Source organism: Ursus arctos, unplaced genomic scaffold, assembly GCF_023065955.2.
Source record: "Ursus arctos isolate Adak ecotype North America unplaced genomic scaffold, UrsArc2.0 scaffold_26, whole genome shotgun sequence".
Lineage (NCBI taxonomy): Eukaryota > Metazoa > Chordata > Mammalia > Carnivora > Ursidae > Ursus > Ursus arctos.
Genome location: NW_026622941.1, coordinates 26,285,702 through 26,298,834, shown reverse-complemented (window position 1 = coordinate 26,298,834; position 13,133 = coordinate 26,285,702). Strand labels below are relative to the sequence as shown.

The window sequence follows — 13,133 nt, the reverse complement described above, 5'->3', positions numbered from 1 at the left end:
ACAAAACATCTGACTACTTTTCTTTGAGACTCTGGGCTCACATTTCAGGGAAAGACTCTCACCTTTACTCACGGCACAATATTTAAGCATTTAATTCTCTCAGCGAATATGACCTGAGATGGTCTATGTCCTTTTGATAACCAGAGCAAAAACAGAATAGTTCTCAATGAGATCAATAACTTGAACATCATTGAAACAGATAATCAGCTATTCAGTTTGGAAGGATTAATGTATTCAAATAATCAATTCTTTGCCCAGATGATCATTCTTCGTTATCTTGAAGGACAGCTCTGTGGGAAAGAAGCACCATAGAGCAATCCAAGAGTTTATAGTTGTGCTTGCTGGGTGTTCTGCAAATACTTACAGACTGATCAGGATCGATTTGTTTTGAATTACTTCAGACAACAATTAGTCTAAGTCAACGGGAAAGCTGGAACCCCAAGCAGAGGAAGAAAAAAATCAATTTGTGGTGGTAGGGGGTGAAAGAGAGGAGTAGACCATTATATTCTCTTCACACTTCTACTATCTCTGGATATTAGTCTCTCTGAATCTTCGTTTCAGTGACCTTCTGTGCTTCATTTTCATGTAATTCATATTTAAGTGACTTGTAAGATATCATTTTATATTCGATGACAGAGAGTCAAATGATTTTAAATATGACTATAACATTGTGTTACTGGCTTGCTCCTGAATCAAAAGCCCTCCTCCTCTATTTACGATGCTGCATTTCAAGTGAGTGGCCTGTTTGTTTTAATTTCTTTTTTAAATTTACAAGAGAAAACTATTTCATTATCACCATTTAAAGATTGTTGGTAAACGTTTTAAATGGTTAGGGGGAGGTCTATATTAAAAACATCATCATCCATGGATATAGAAGTTCGAGGAAGAAAGATTCTAAAAAAAGAGTTAATTAATTTTTTAAAAAGATTAAAAAAAGGAAACTAATAACCAAATAAGTTTTTGGAGTTCTTTTTATTACATTGAGAAATCCCAGAAAAGTACAAAGCCCATGGTAATAGAAGCATTTCAGAAAACGAGACAAAATGTTTGCATACATTTTAATGACAGCATTTTAGTTTTGATGTTAAAAAAACTCAGGATTTTGCATTAAAGTACATTACTCATGATTTAAGTACATTCTGAAGTACTGGGAAAGGATTTTATATCTTTTATATTTGAACCTGAATTCCTATAAATGGCTAAGTTATATTATCTTTCTGGAGATTAGGTTCACGATATGATTAAGAAATGATTTTACTGATTTATAGTGACTTTGAAGAAGAGAAACAGGAAATAAGCATACACCACACACATACCCCTTTAGGCGGTACATCAGATCAAAGCTGAATTAATATAATAATGTTCAGTATTTTTAATTGCTACCAATGAAAACGCACAGATCCTACTACAGAAAAGGGGTCTGGTAATATCAGAATGACTCTGTTATATCGGTGTTTTACACTGAAGTTACATAAATAAATAAGTGTTGCTGAAGCCCATGCTGTTTCTATCTTCAAAATCAAATAAATGATTACATTCTAGAATCTTATCAAGAGTCACTGTAAAGCAATAAGTAAAGATATTTACTATTCGTGCCAAATACAATATCATAGGCCACCAAAGGCTATGAATTTTAATTAGCTTTGGTAACGCGGCAATTTTCAGTGGTTTTTGGGTCACATCGTACTTTCCATTGCTGCTACTACGACGATTACTGCTCCTAAGAAAATGACAGTAAACGTAAAGGAGAAAACAAAAGAAAATAAATTAGATCTCGTGATAGTTCTTCAAAATATTGGTTTAGTTTACCCTTGAAGTGGAAATCAATTCTCCAAGGTTTGGAAGGAAAACAAAAGCATCTTTATAATTCACAGCATGTATTTTAGAGGTCTAATGATTTATCCATTGCCAGTGTGGGGTTAGCTTGTCATGTTCTCTTTATTCAATGTCAACCGGTTCTGTAGCTATTAGCGCACTTAACTGTTTCTGAGCACAAGAGAGGAACAGTTCCAAACTGGACAGGCTTCTTTGGCGGATGACTTGATCAAGCTGTTGGGTTTTGTTTTTGTTTTTGTTTTTTAAAGAGAGAGAAAAAGAGAAAAAAAATACACTTAGTTGACGGATAAAGAATATTATGCCCACTGAAGCCCATTAGAGAAACCTTTTACGTGATGATTTAGAAAATCAAATAGTGCTTTAAATTCAAAGACAATGTAGTCACTGATTCTGGCCTATAATAGCTAGGGTGAGATGATACTCATTACAATTTTAAAACCGATAGTGGGACTCAGTTATTGGAAAATAGCATAAATTTGATCATAGTGATTTCAGAAAACAAAAATATAAAAATGTCAGTTCTTAATGAATATACAGACCAAACAGCCACAAAGATCATATAAATATAACAGATGTGAAAAACAAAACAAATACACAGTACAAAAATACACCATAATTACATCGTGGAGAGAGTTCAGCAGAATAAAAGAAAAGTGAAGAGATCATGTCCTGAAGGTGAAGTTAGAGAAAGTTCTTGGGACAGGTTTACTTTAAGAAACACTTGACACTGTTGACACTTACTTGACCTGGTCTTCCTGCTGAGTTAAGAGATTGTTTTAATGTATCAATAACAAATTAATATAGTGAACAAAAGATTAATAATAAAAGTCATATAATAAAGAACTTTCTGGATGGTAAGAGTTAGTGAATACATCCAGATAAGTTTCTAACTCCCCTTCTGCCCTAAAATATTTGCCCATGGTCCAACAGACACATGAAAAGATGCTCAATATCACTCATCGTCAGGGAAACGCAAATCAAAACCACAGTGAGATGTCGCCTCACACCTGTCAGAATGGCTAAAATCAACAACACAAGAAAGAGCAAGTGTTGGAGAGGATGTGGAGAAAAAGGAACCCTGTGCACTGTTGGTGGGAATGCAAACTGGTGCAGCCACTGTGGAAAACAGTATGGAGGTTCCTCAAAAAGCTAAACAGAACTACCATATGATCCAGCAATTGCACTACTGAATATTTACCCAAAAAATACAAAAACACTAATTCAAAGGGATATATATACCCCTATGTTTATTGCAGCACTATTTACAATAGCTAAATAATGGAAGCAGCCCATGTGTCCATCAATAGATGAATGGATAAAGAAGATGTGGGGGGGGTGTGTGTGTGTGTGTGTGTGTGTATAATAATGGAATAATATATATATTATAATGGAATATTATTCAGCCATAAAGAAGAATGAAATCTTGCCATTTGCAATGACATGCATGGAGCCAGTGAGTAGAATGCTAAGTGAAATAAGTCAGAGAAAGACAAATACCATATGATTTCACACATATGTGGAATTTAAGAAGCAAAACAAAAGAGCAAAGGAAAAAAATGAGAGAGAGAGACAAACCAAGAAACAGACTCTTAACTATAGGGAACAAACTGATGGTAACCAGAGGGGAGGGAGACTGGGGATGGGTGAAACAGGTGACGGGGATTAAGAGTCCACAGACTGTGATGAGCACGGAGTAATGTAGAGAATTGGTGCATCACTATATTGTACACCTGAAACTAACAGAACACTGTATGTTAACTATACTGGAATTGAACTAAAAAACAATAAAAAATCAACTTGCCCATGGTGTAAAAATAACCAATGACAACATATTGCCTACAGGCTACAGAACAATGAAGGAACTAAAAAAAAAAAAAAAAAAAAAAAAAAGCCAAGTAAATTCCATCTTACAGTATATACCTGTCATACTTATGTAAAGTTGACATAATCTTCCCACAAGCTTTCCCCAACATAGAACAACAACAAAAAAAGTCCAAACAAGAATTCTGTTAAATTCCATTTCTATAATCCACTGATATTCAAAATGACTGAAAAAACTGGAAGGTTAAAATGTTGAAATATCCTAAAAATTAGTTAATAAAAATGCATTTAGCAAAATGCACATGTAAAAAATTGAATGCCAGTAAGACTCCTTTCAATTCTAACAGTTTGGGATTTTAATATACATAAATAGGATTTCTGTTTATCCTTTTTCCTCTATTTTTCCCTTCTTCTCTCAGAGGATACCTTCAGGGGAACATATGCCTCTGCTTCCACATGTCTATTAAACAAGACAGTTCATTACAATATAAACGCCAAGGGAGCAGAGATCTTGTCTGTCCTGCTGACTGTTGTACCCCAGCATCTAGAAGAGGGTCTGACACATGTTAGACACTCAATAAATATTGGCTGAGGTTGAATGAATCAAGAAGTACTTAACCAAGCAGAGCAAGACGATCTACCAGAAATGCCAGGTCCATGTTTAATTCTAAAAGTGAAAACATGCTTCACCTAATCTAAAAGATAAGTAGGAGATACGGGTGAATTTTAAAGGCTTTATTTTAATGCATGTAAAACACACTGAAATACGAATATTTGTAGTTTTAAAAATTTTATACTTGGTCTAAATTCAAACAGTACAGAAGAGGGTACTAATACCCAGTTCCAGTCTAGTCCCAGTGGTTTCTGTCCATTTTTGGATGCTTTCAAGCATTTAAAGATGGGTTTTAAAAAATATGTGGTCCAGATCTTATGATTGTTAATTGTGGGAGGGTTCACACAATCACTCTGTTCCACAGCTGCCATTACTGGAAATTTTCCCTATCTCATTTTTAAGAACTTGCTTGACTGTTGGGGCGCCTGGGTGGCTCAATTAAGCATCTGCCTTCGGCTCAGGTCATGATCCCAGGGTCCTGGGACTGAGCCTCGCATCGGGCTCCCTGCTCGGCGGGAAGCCTGCTTCTCCCTCTCCCATTCCCCTGCTGGTGTTTCCTCTCTCACTGTGTCTCACTCTGTCCAATAAATAAATAAAATCTTTAAAAAAAATTGCTTGACTGTATTCCATGACTTATGTAGCCACTCTCCCCACGGATACACACGTAAGTTTGTTCGAGGTTTGTCTTGTTTTTGAACCACCAAGGATATTAATAACCTGAGTGCAGTCCCTTCAAAAGATGTTCAAGGGTATCTCTTGGACAGATTCCAATAGGTGAAATTTCTGTATCATAAGATTTGCATATTTTAAATTGTGATAGATAATACCAAATTGCTTTCCAGAGTGAGGGTGCAAATATATCAGTCCCATCTGCAGTCTATGAGAGGATCAGTTTCCCCTGTTTTCTTCTTTCAAATGGTTGCATACTTTCCCCCCTGTGCATTTATAATTATATATACATATGTATACAATAGATATTTTATTTAAAAATTATTCTATTGCTAGACATTTGGATTGTTTGTAACCTTTTGCTATCATAATCACCGCTATAATGAACAGCCTTCAACACAGACCTCTGTATACCGAAGCTAGTACATCTTACGAGACTGCTTAAGCCAAAGCATGTGTCACTTGCAATGTTCTTTCTATCATGAATCAGGTTTCCATACAGGCAAGAATCTGTCTTTGGGCTCCCTATTCTGTTTCACTAGACCATTCACACAAATATAATGCTGGCTTAATTACTACAACTTCATAATAAATCTTAATGTATCACATATTAACAAATACCAACCATACCATCAAATATTGCAGAAGAATATAAATCAGTGAACATTTGTAATAAAATAGAATTTAAAAAGGAAGTGGTCAGACTAGAGATAGGCTGATACCCTTTTTCATATGGCACAAAAGCCAAGCAAAATTCGAAACTGTATTGAGTTACATCAATAGTCAACAGCGTATTTCTTTCTGAGGCAAGGCAATCGTGCAATCACAAACGAGGACGGTTGTATCTGGACTTGTTATGTAGAGGACGGTGTCAGGCAGATGAGACACCTGGATTCATGCTGGAGGGGGACTCATGGGTGTTTTACAATCATGTTTCATAACTCACGTACATATACCATAAATGTCAGCTTTAATAGTTCCGAGTCTTCTAGAAGCCCCCGAGAATAATCAGGAGTTGTATTAAAATAAAATTTGACTGAATATCTTAGAATTTATGAATATCAGAGGAGAAACGCTTCTCCTTCCGAGTGCCTGTCGCACAAGCTCACATAATTAATATGCGACCTGTGATTGTTGCTAAGTGACAAAAGTCATCTGGATTTATGCATTCAGAATGACTATTCTGTAATTTTTTAAAAAGCAGGGATATAAATAAGGGCAAAAAGGTTTAATAGATTTATTTAAGCATACCAAGCACTTCTCTTTTGCTTGTGGAATTAGTGGATTACAAGATGACGGACATACTGGTTTTGCGTTTAGCCAGCTCCAAGGTTCACTTCACATCTTTCAACATGCCTCCCCAGAACTGTCTAAAGTCAAGGATCCATTAAATCAACAGGAACTCAACACTTTAAGGAGCAATAAAGTGACACTGATCCTTTATGGGAAAGAAGATAAACTGGGCCATCACAGAACTGAACGTCCAATTTGGCAGGTCCTTCCTGGGCATGATACAAAAATCACGTCTGTGGAGAGGAACACTTGAGACCTTTCTCTTATAAAGATGGCAGATTCCTCTCTCTGAAATGAGTGCATCAAGCCGATGTTCTTGGCAAATTCCTGAATTTCAACAGTTTCTGTTTTATTAGGCATTATCTTACTATCCTTTATTGAGGCAAGAAGAATCTTGGCAAAATATTCAACTCTTTTTGCCCCTCGAAAACTGGATCTTAGTCCTGTATTTGTGGCTTTCATTTCAAAGTGAGTCAAAGATTTGTATTCTATGACTTTGTGCTGACAATGTTATGTCAAGCGGTGGTGGCAAGCACTTCCGGGCATGAGGTTTGCAATCTCTTCCTGGTGGTGTAGCTCTAACTGCTTTGTTTCCCCCTCCATTTTCTGTTCTTTCAGCTGGGAAAAAAAAAAAAAAAAAAAAAAACCCTGGAAATTCTGAGGTCTCTGAAACAGACCCCTGGGCTTTATAAACCTCTCTTCCCTCTTTGCATCTCTTCAGTTTGTATACTACTGAAAACAATTTCAAAGCATACTACTTTCTGAAAGTTCATAAGGTTAGGAGGGAAAAAAAAGGAACACATGACTTCCTAGTAATTCGCTGTATTAGATTTACCTGTTAGTATTTTATGCTATAGCAAAAGAAGAAAAACATCCCGAGATCTTAGCTTTCATTTCAAAATATAATATGGACGGTGAACTTATACTGGTCTGAAGAGCACAATTCAAAGTCAGTTACAAACAAATATGGGTTATTTTAATAGAACTGTTAAGAACACTGTTTACATCCCAGAAAATCCAATACATTGTTTTTGTGTATATATATATATACATATGTGTGTGTATACATATATATTATATGTATTTTATGTGTATCATACACTTAGTACTAATTATGATTACAATATCTTTGGGGCTTCTACCAACAAGATACACCAAGAAATGTGAAAGTACTAAGTTTACCTTTATTAATGTTACTTTTCCAACCTGCCCTCCACCATATTTTAAACTATGCTTAAAAAGTCATCTCATTTTTTAAAAAAGCTAGAATGGATATCAAATTTACTGATGGAAAGTGAGTCCATAAACAAGTGTTATCAGTTTAGTAATAATAAGTTTTATGGATTCAGTTTTCACATCCTTAACAAGCTCTTTCATCATCATTGAAGAAAGGTCAAGTATGATGATCTGAAACTATAATTACTCAGACAGATTTTCCAGTTAATATCATCATATTGGGTAAGAAAGATTGTTTACCTTCTAATAAGAAATGGAATAGTTCTTCAGTCACGTATTTATTACAGTGCTGACCTTTTAATAGTGCTATTTGGATACGAATGCTTCTATTTTTCTGACATTATTATACTCCCCTGCCCCCGCCAAGAAACCCTCAAACTGTTGTTTCATTTACCTGTTTGAGATGGAGGCATTCAACTAGTCAATCAGTCAATCAAGAAAAAAGTCAGGATTGACCCCTATTTATACATTATGGCTCTGAGGTCTGAGCAAAAAAAGTATATTATAATGTCCTTGTCCTTAAGAAATTAGTTTGCAATCTCTTTGGAGAGACACACACGCAATGACTGAAGAACAAAGAGGTGCTCGTGTGTAAAGACCGAGTCTAATGGAAGATCAGAGATGGGGAGGGACCGTGGCAGGAGGGCAGCAGTGAAGACTTCATGGAGGCAGGACCTGAACAGGCGCTCAGAGTATCAAGAGCATTTCCTTAGATGAAGAGAAGATGTGTTAGAAATTATAGGAAAGCACTTTGGAAGAACAAAGATAGAGTGTTGAGAGACACTGAGAAAGGAGGCTTGAACATAGTGGAGAAAGTATTAGAAGTATTAGAAGTATTCATACATTCTTTCACTCACTCATTTATTCAGTATTTCTCTAGCACCTACTATGGTGCCAGGCACCATTTTCGGCACTAGAAATACAGGGATGAATCCGACAATTCTCTGTTCTTATATAATTTATAGTGTAGTATGAGGAAACACATTACTACTTTTCAGGTGGAGATCAGTACTCTAAAAATAACAAAGCAGTATTTGACAAAGACGAGGGGAGAGCTTTTGCGGAAGGATGGAGAGTAAAGAGCACATGGACAAGGTGGTACTGAAGAGAGCTGAAAGAAATGAGGGAGGAGAGGAACCATACAAAAGCATCAGGAAAGAAAATTTTGTGGCAGATGAAATGGCAAGAGCAGAGTCCGAAATGTGGATTCAGATCTGGTGTGACTGAATACTGGCAACACATATAACAAAACTGGAGCAAAATGAGCAAGGGGGAGGGGGAGTGAGGATCAGAGAAGCAGACAGTGGTCAGAGCACGTGGGGCGCTAGAGGTCGTGGGAAGAGTTCTGAGTAGGAGTGTGACCATACTCGGTGTTTGAAAAAGAGCACAGTTTGTTACTGGGGACAGCAGACTGTAGTGGGGCAAGAGTGGAAGAGGAACACCCATTCAGGAGACTTCTGGTCTGGGAAAAGTAGAACATTAATCAGACCGCTGGCAGTGGGAGCTTTGCAGCAGTCAGGCTGGGGACACATCTGAGGTAGGATCAACTCGAGCTGCTGGTGGATTAGGAGTGTGGATGAAAGGAAAAGAGAAACAAAAGGTGATTCTTAGGATGCCACTGCCATTTATTGGTGATGGACTGCAGCTGGAGTGAGGCGGCCACAGGAAAATGAGAATTTTGTCTTGGACAGGGTTAGCTTGTCGAATCCTATCAGATATGGCAGATATTGGATATAAGACTGCAGCTCAGGGGGAGATCCGGGTGAGAGATACGAATCTGGAAATCATCTGTATGGAGAAGGCATTTAATTTAAAGCACAGAAGGCCTTACCTATGCAATGAATAAAAGGGAAAGGTCGGAAAACTAAGACCTGGTGTCATTAACACATGACCTGGTCAAGGAGCAGTAGGATATGAGGTTTGACAGGTAATTATTGTAATGGGTTGAACTGTGTCCCCCCAAAAGATATATTTAACTCCTAACTCCTGTACCTGTGAATGTCACCTTATGTGGGAAAATGGTCTTTGCAGACATAATTAAGATGTAAGATGAGGTCATACCAGTTTAGGATGGCCTCTAAATCTAATCATTAGTTTCATGATAGAGACAGAGAAATACGGAAAGAGACACAGGGAAGAACACCATATGAAGAGACGGGGGTGACAAGACTATGGACGAAGGAATGCACGGGAGTGCCAGCAACACGGGAAGCTAGGAGAAGGGCACAGAACAGCTGGCGCCCTGGAGCCGTCAGAGACAGCACGACCCCTCCAGGATCTTGATTTCGGACTTCTGGCCTCTAGAACTGTGAGAGAATACATTTCGTTGTTTTGAGCCGTCCAGCCTGTGGTGCTTTGTTATACCAGCCCTAGGAAACGACTAACAGTGATTCTTCCAAATTGTTGAGGTCCTTACATACCATAGTAGTGTTTCCCACAAAGTATAAAATGCCATTTCTATGCAGCACATGTCCTATTTTTTTTTAAGACTTTTTAATCAAGTATGTTCGAGAAATGTAGGCTTAAAAAAGGTTTCTTTTCTTTACAACTTCTCAGAGCTCTTATGCTCATAAGCATTGTGAACTGCTAACATGGTTATAGGATAGTAACATTTCTCAAACTTTTTTTTTAAAAGATTTTATTTATTTGTTTGTCAGAGAGAGAGAGAGAGAGAGCGAGAGAGCACAAACAGGGGGAGCGACAGGCAGAGGGAGAAGCAGGCTTCTCACTGAGCAAGGAGCCCAACGTGGGACTTGATCCCAGGACCCTGGGACCGTGACCTGAGCTGAAGGCAGACACTTAACTGACTGAGCCACCCGGGCGTCCATTTCTCGAACTTTGTAAACTTTGGAATTGTGTGTGTGTATGTGTGTGCACGTCTATAAAGCATACTTTGGAAAATGCCCAACAGATTAATTTTTCTTGAGAACCCCTGTAGGCTCACAACACATTGCAAATGTAGGAAGAACACTACACCGACTGAATTTCCTCTCAATGAGTAATCATGGAATTTTAGTGGAAAGGTAATTTGAGACTTCTTAGTCTAACATCTGCATTTTATAGTTGTGGAAAATTGATGCTCTGAGTGGTTAAGAGCCCAATTTCACAAACTTAAATGTCCTCCTACAATTAAAAAATATATTTCTTTAAAATATATTTAAATGTATTAACCTGAGTTTATCTTTGCTTAAGAAACCCTCCTACGTATCGAGTACATTCTAGGGCCTCCCTATGTTTTTGACAATGGATAGCTAAGACTCATCTTTAGAAGGTCCTGAGAACCATTCTGGGAGCGATAACATCACCACTCTTAGCCTTGATGTAGACAAGAAGGAAGTGGATCATGGATCAATTTTATTTATTTAAAATATTTTATTTATTTGTCAGAGAAAGAGAAAGAGAACGAGCACAGGCAGGGGGAGCGGCAGGCAGAGGGAGAAGCAGGCTCCCCACTGAACAGGGAGCCCGATGCAGGACTTGATCACAGGACCCTGAGATCGAAAGTGGATGCTTAACTGATTGAGCCATCCAGGCATCCCTATGGATTTTAAAACTCAATATGCAAACATAACCGTAATGGTCTGGTACGTTTTATGAAATCATAATAACAGCAGACAGACTTGAAGAAAAGACCAAGTTATTCTTAAGTGGTGATTACTTTTACTGTGTGACATTTAAACATTTTTGCTCTAAATACCACCGTCTTTACTTTTCTCCTGTATCCTCACATTCTGTTTCTCATCACTTTAGCCTAAGAAAATTTAGACTTATCTGTAACATGACTAGTTGCATTAATGGATGTTCTATGGCATCTGTTTTATTACTGGTACACTAACCATAAAGAGTTTCTCTTTTAAAATAGTCTTTTCTTTATATTTTCAGATAAGCAAATTTGATTGCAAGAGGGATATATTGTATATAAAGCTTGAGTTTAAAAATGAAATCTCCTCTGGGAATATAACTATGGCATTATTGTAAATCATGTTGAAAGAGACTGTGAACCAACTTTAGGATTATAATGTTACATAAAATACATGTTTAGAATAACTTTGACTCTAAAAGATTCCAGGGCAGTGGTTTGAACTAAGGCAGTGCCAGTTGCCTCAACCTTGAACTTCAGAAAACGTAGGCCCAGCTTCTTTAGTAGAACATTCCTAGGCCATCACTGATGTCTCATGAAGACTTTCAATCCAGAGTTCACATCTCCTTTGTCTCTGAGAATATTTTTCAACTTTAAAGTATATTTCAAATCTATTCATATAGTTAAAAAATGTCAACATATAAAGAAGTTGTGTAACTTTCTACCATGCACAAGATGAATTACAGATGCTCTTTTAGAGTAAATGAGAAACGGGTATAAAGAGTCTTAAACCCTATTGGCCACAACTAAAGGATTTTTTTTTTGCTTTGTTTTGTTTTAAGATGTCTTAGGGTAAGTAAATTCTCTCTTTTTGAATCATCTAAAGTAAGTTCTACATATTTGGGCAGTTCTGCCTTTTTATCTCAAACTGCCACAGAATCCACTGGGAAATGCGAATATTCATTTTTGCTCTTCGCTAAATCATCTGGACAGAATATACCAATACGCATTCCAGACTCTGATGTGCAGGCAAACCACCTTAGAACACAACCTTATTTGATCTTAAAGCAAAGAGTTGGCCAGAAAAGGATGCACTTTAGTAGTGAGTAAAGATTTTACTCTTACTTGCCTGGTAGCAGGCACTAGAGTTTATAGTATGAGCTTCCATATATGATGTTCAATGACTTTGGTGGGGGCGGGGGATTTCCAAAGAAAATCTTCAAAATAAGATGAAATTTATATTGCTGAAGGTCAAAACAAAAGAGGAGATAGATAGTAATTGGCAGATATTGTTCCTTATAATGATACAAAAGAATTGCCAAAATCTTTAAAAAGATAAAAATACAAGAGTTTGTGTTTGTTACTTGAACATTTTGTTACTTAACCATATTTGTTTAGGATCTTTATGTTTATTTACTTTACAAAAGGTCATCCTACAGATTGCAATATTTGCAGTAACCAAGTTCTTGAAAAAACAATGGAGAAAAATCTTAGGGGTTGCAATCAAGTTCTTAAGTGAGCTGCAGTCAATTCAAACTTCAACTGGGCAAGAACCTGCTTCTGACCTCTCTCAGTGGCTGCTGACAGTCCTCAAAATATCCATTTGTAACAGAGCTCATGTGAGTCCCTCCGCAAAGCTGCCTAATGATATGGCAGCTGACTTCCCAAAGCAAGCAATTCAAGAGAGAATGAGTGGGATCGAAAGCACATCAAGGGAGTGGGATAGCACCCAAGACAGAAGCCACAATCTTTTCATAACCCAATTCCACTCAGTCCAGCCCAGGCTCAAGTTGGGGAGATTACATTAAATGCAGGGCATCAATGGGAAACATAAACTACGTATTATCTCATTTTTATTCTTTTGGAACTCTATGAATGAGGACAGTAAGGCTTAGAGACCGATAACTGGGCCCAGTGGCAGGGCCAGGATTCAAATTCAGGTGTGTGTGATACCAAACCTATTCTCTGAACCACAATACTACATTGCCTTCCCAGACAAGGACTTCGGCTATGACTCAGGTCCCTGCCATAGTATCTGTTGTGCTATAAAATATGTACGAGTCTCCTGCATATAGTCATGTAAAA

General features: G+C 37.4%; 1 protein-coding gene across 20 annotated transcripts in view; it reads right to left on the bottom strand.

Annotated features, from left to right (window-relative positions):
- Positions 1 to 953: 953 nt before the first annotated feature.
- The window catches only part of CCDC91 (coiled-coil domain containing 91), a 312,578-nt gene continuing 300,398 nt past the window's right edge, over positions 954 to 13,133 (bottom strand). For 12 of the 20 annotated variants that reach the window (XM_026502183.3, XM_048216511.2, XM_057303312.1 and 9 more), the window contains 2 exons: positions 1,982 to 2,049; positions 954 to 1,720 (listed from right to left, as the gene is read on the bottom strand). In XM_026502183.3, coding sequence (XP_026357968.1) covers positions 1,468 to 1,720; positions 1,982 to 2,049 — 321 coding nt within the window. In that variant the 3' untranslated portion in view covers positions 954 to 1,467. Of the gene's footprint in view, positions 2,050 to 13,133 lie in introns of all 20 variants that reach the window. The other 8 variants (XM_048216514.1, XM_048216516.1, XM_057303316.1 and 5 more) reach the window with 1 other exon arrangement.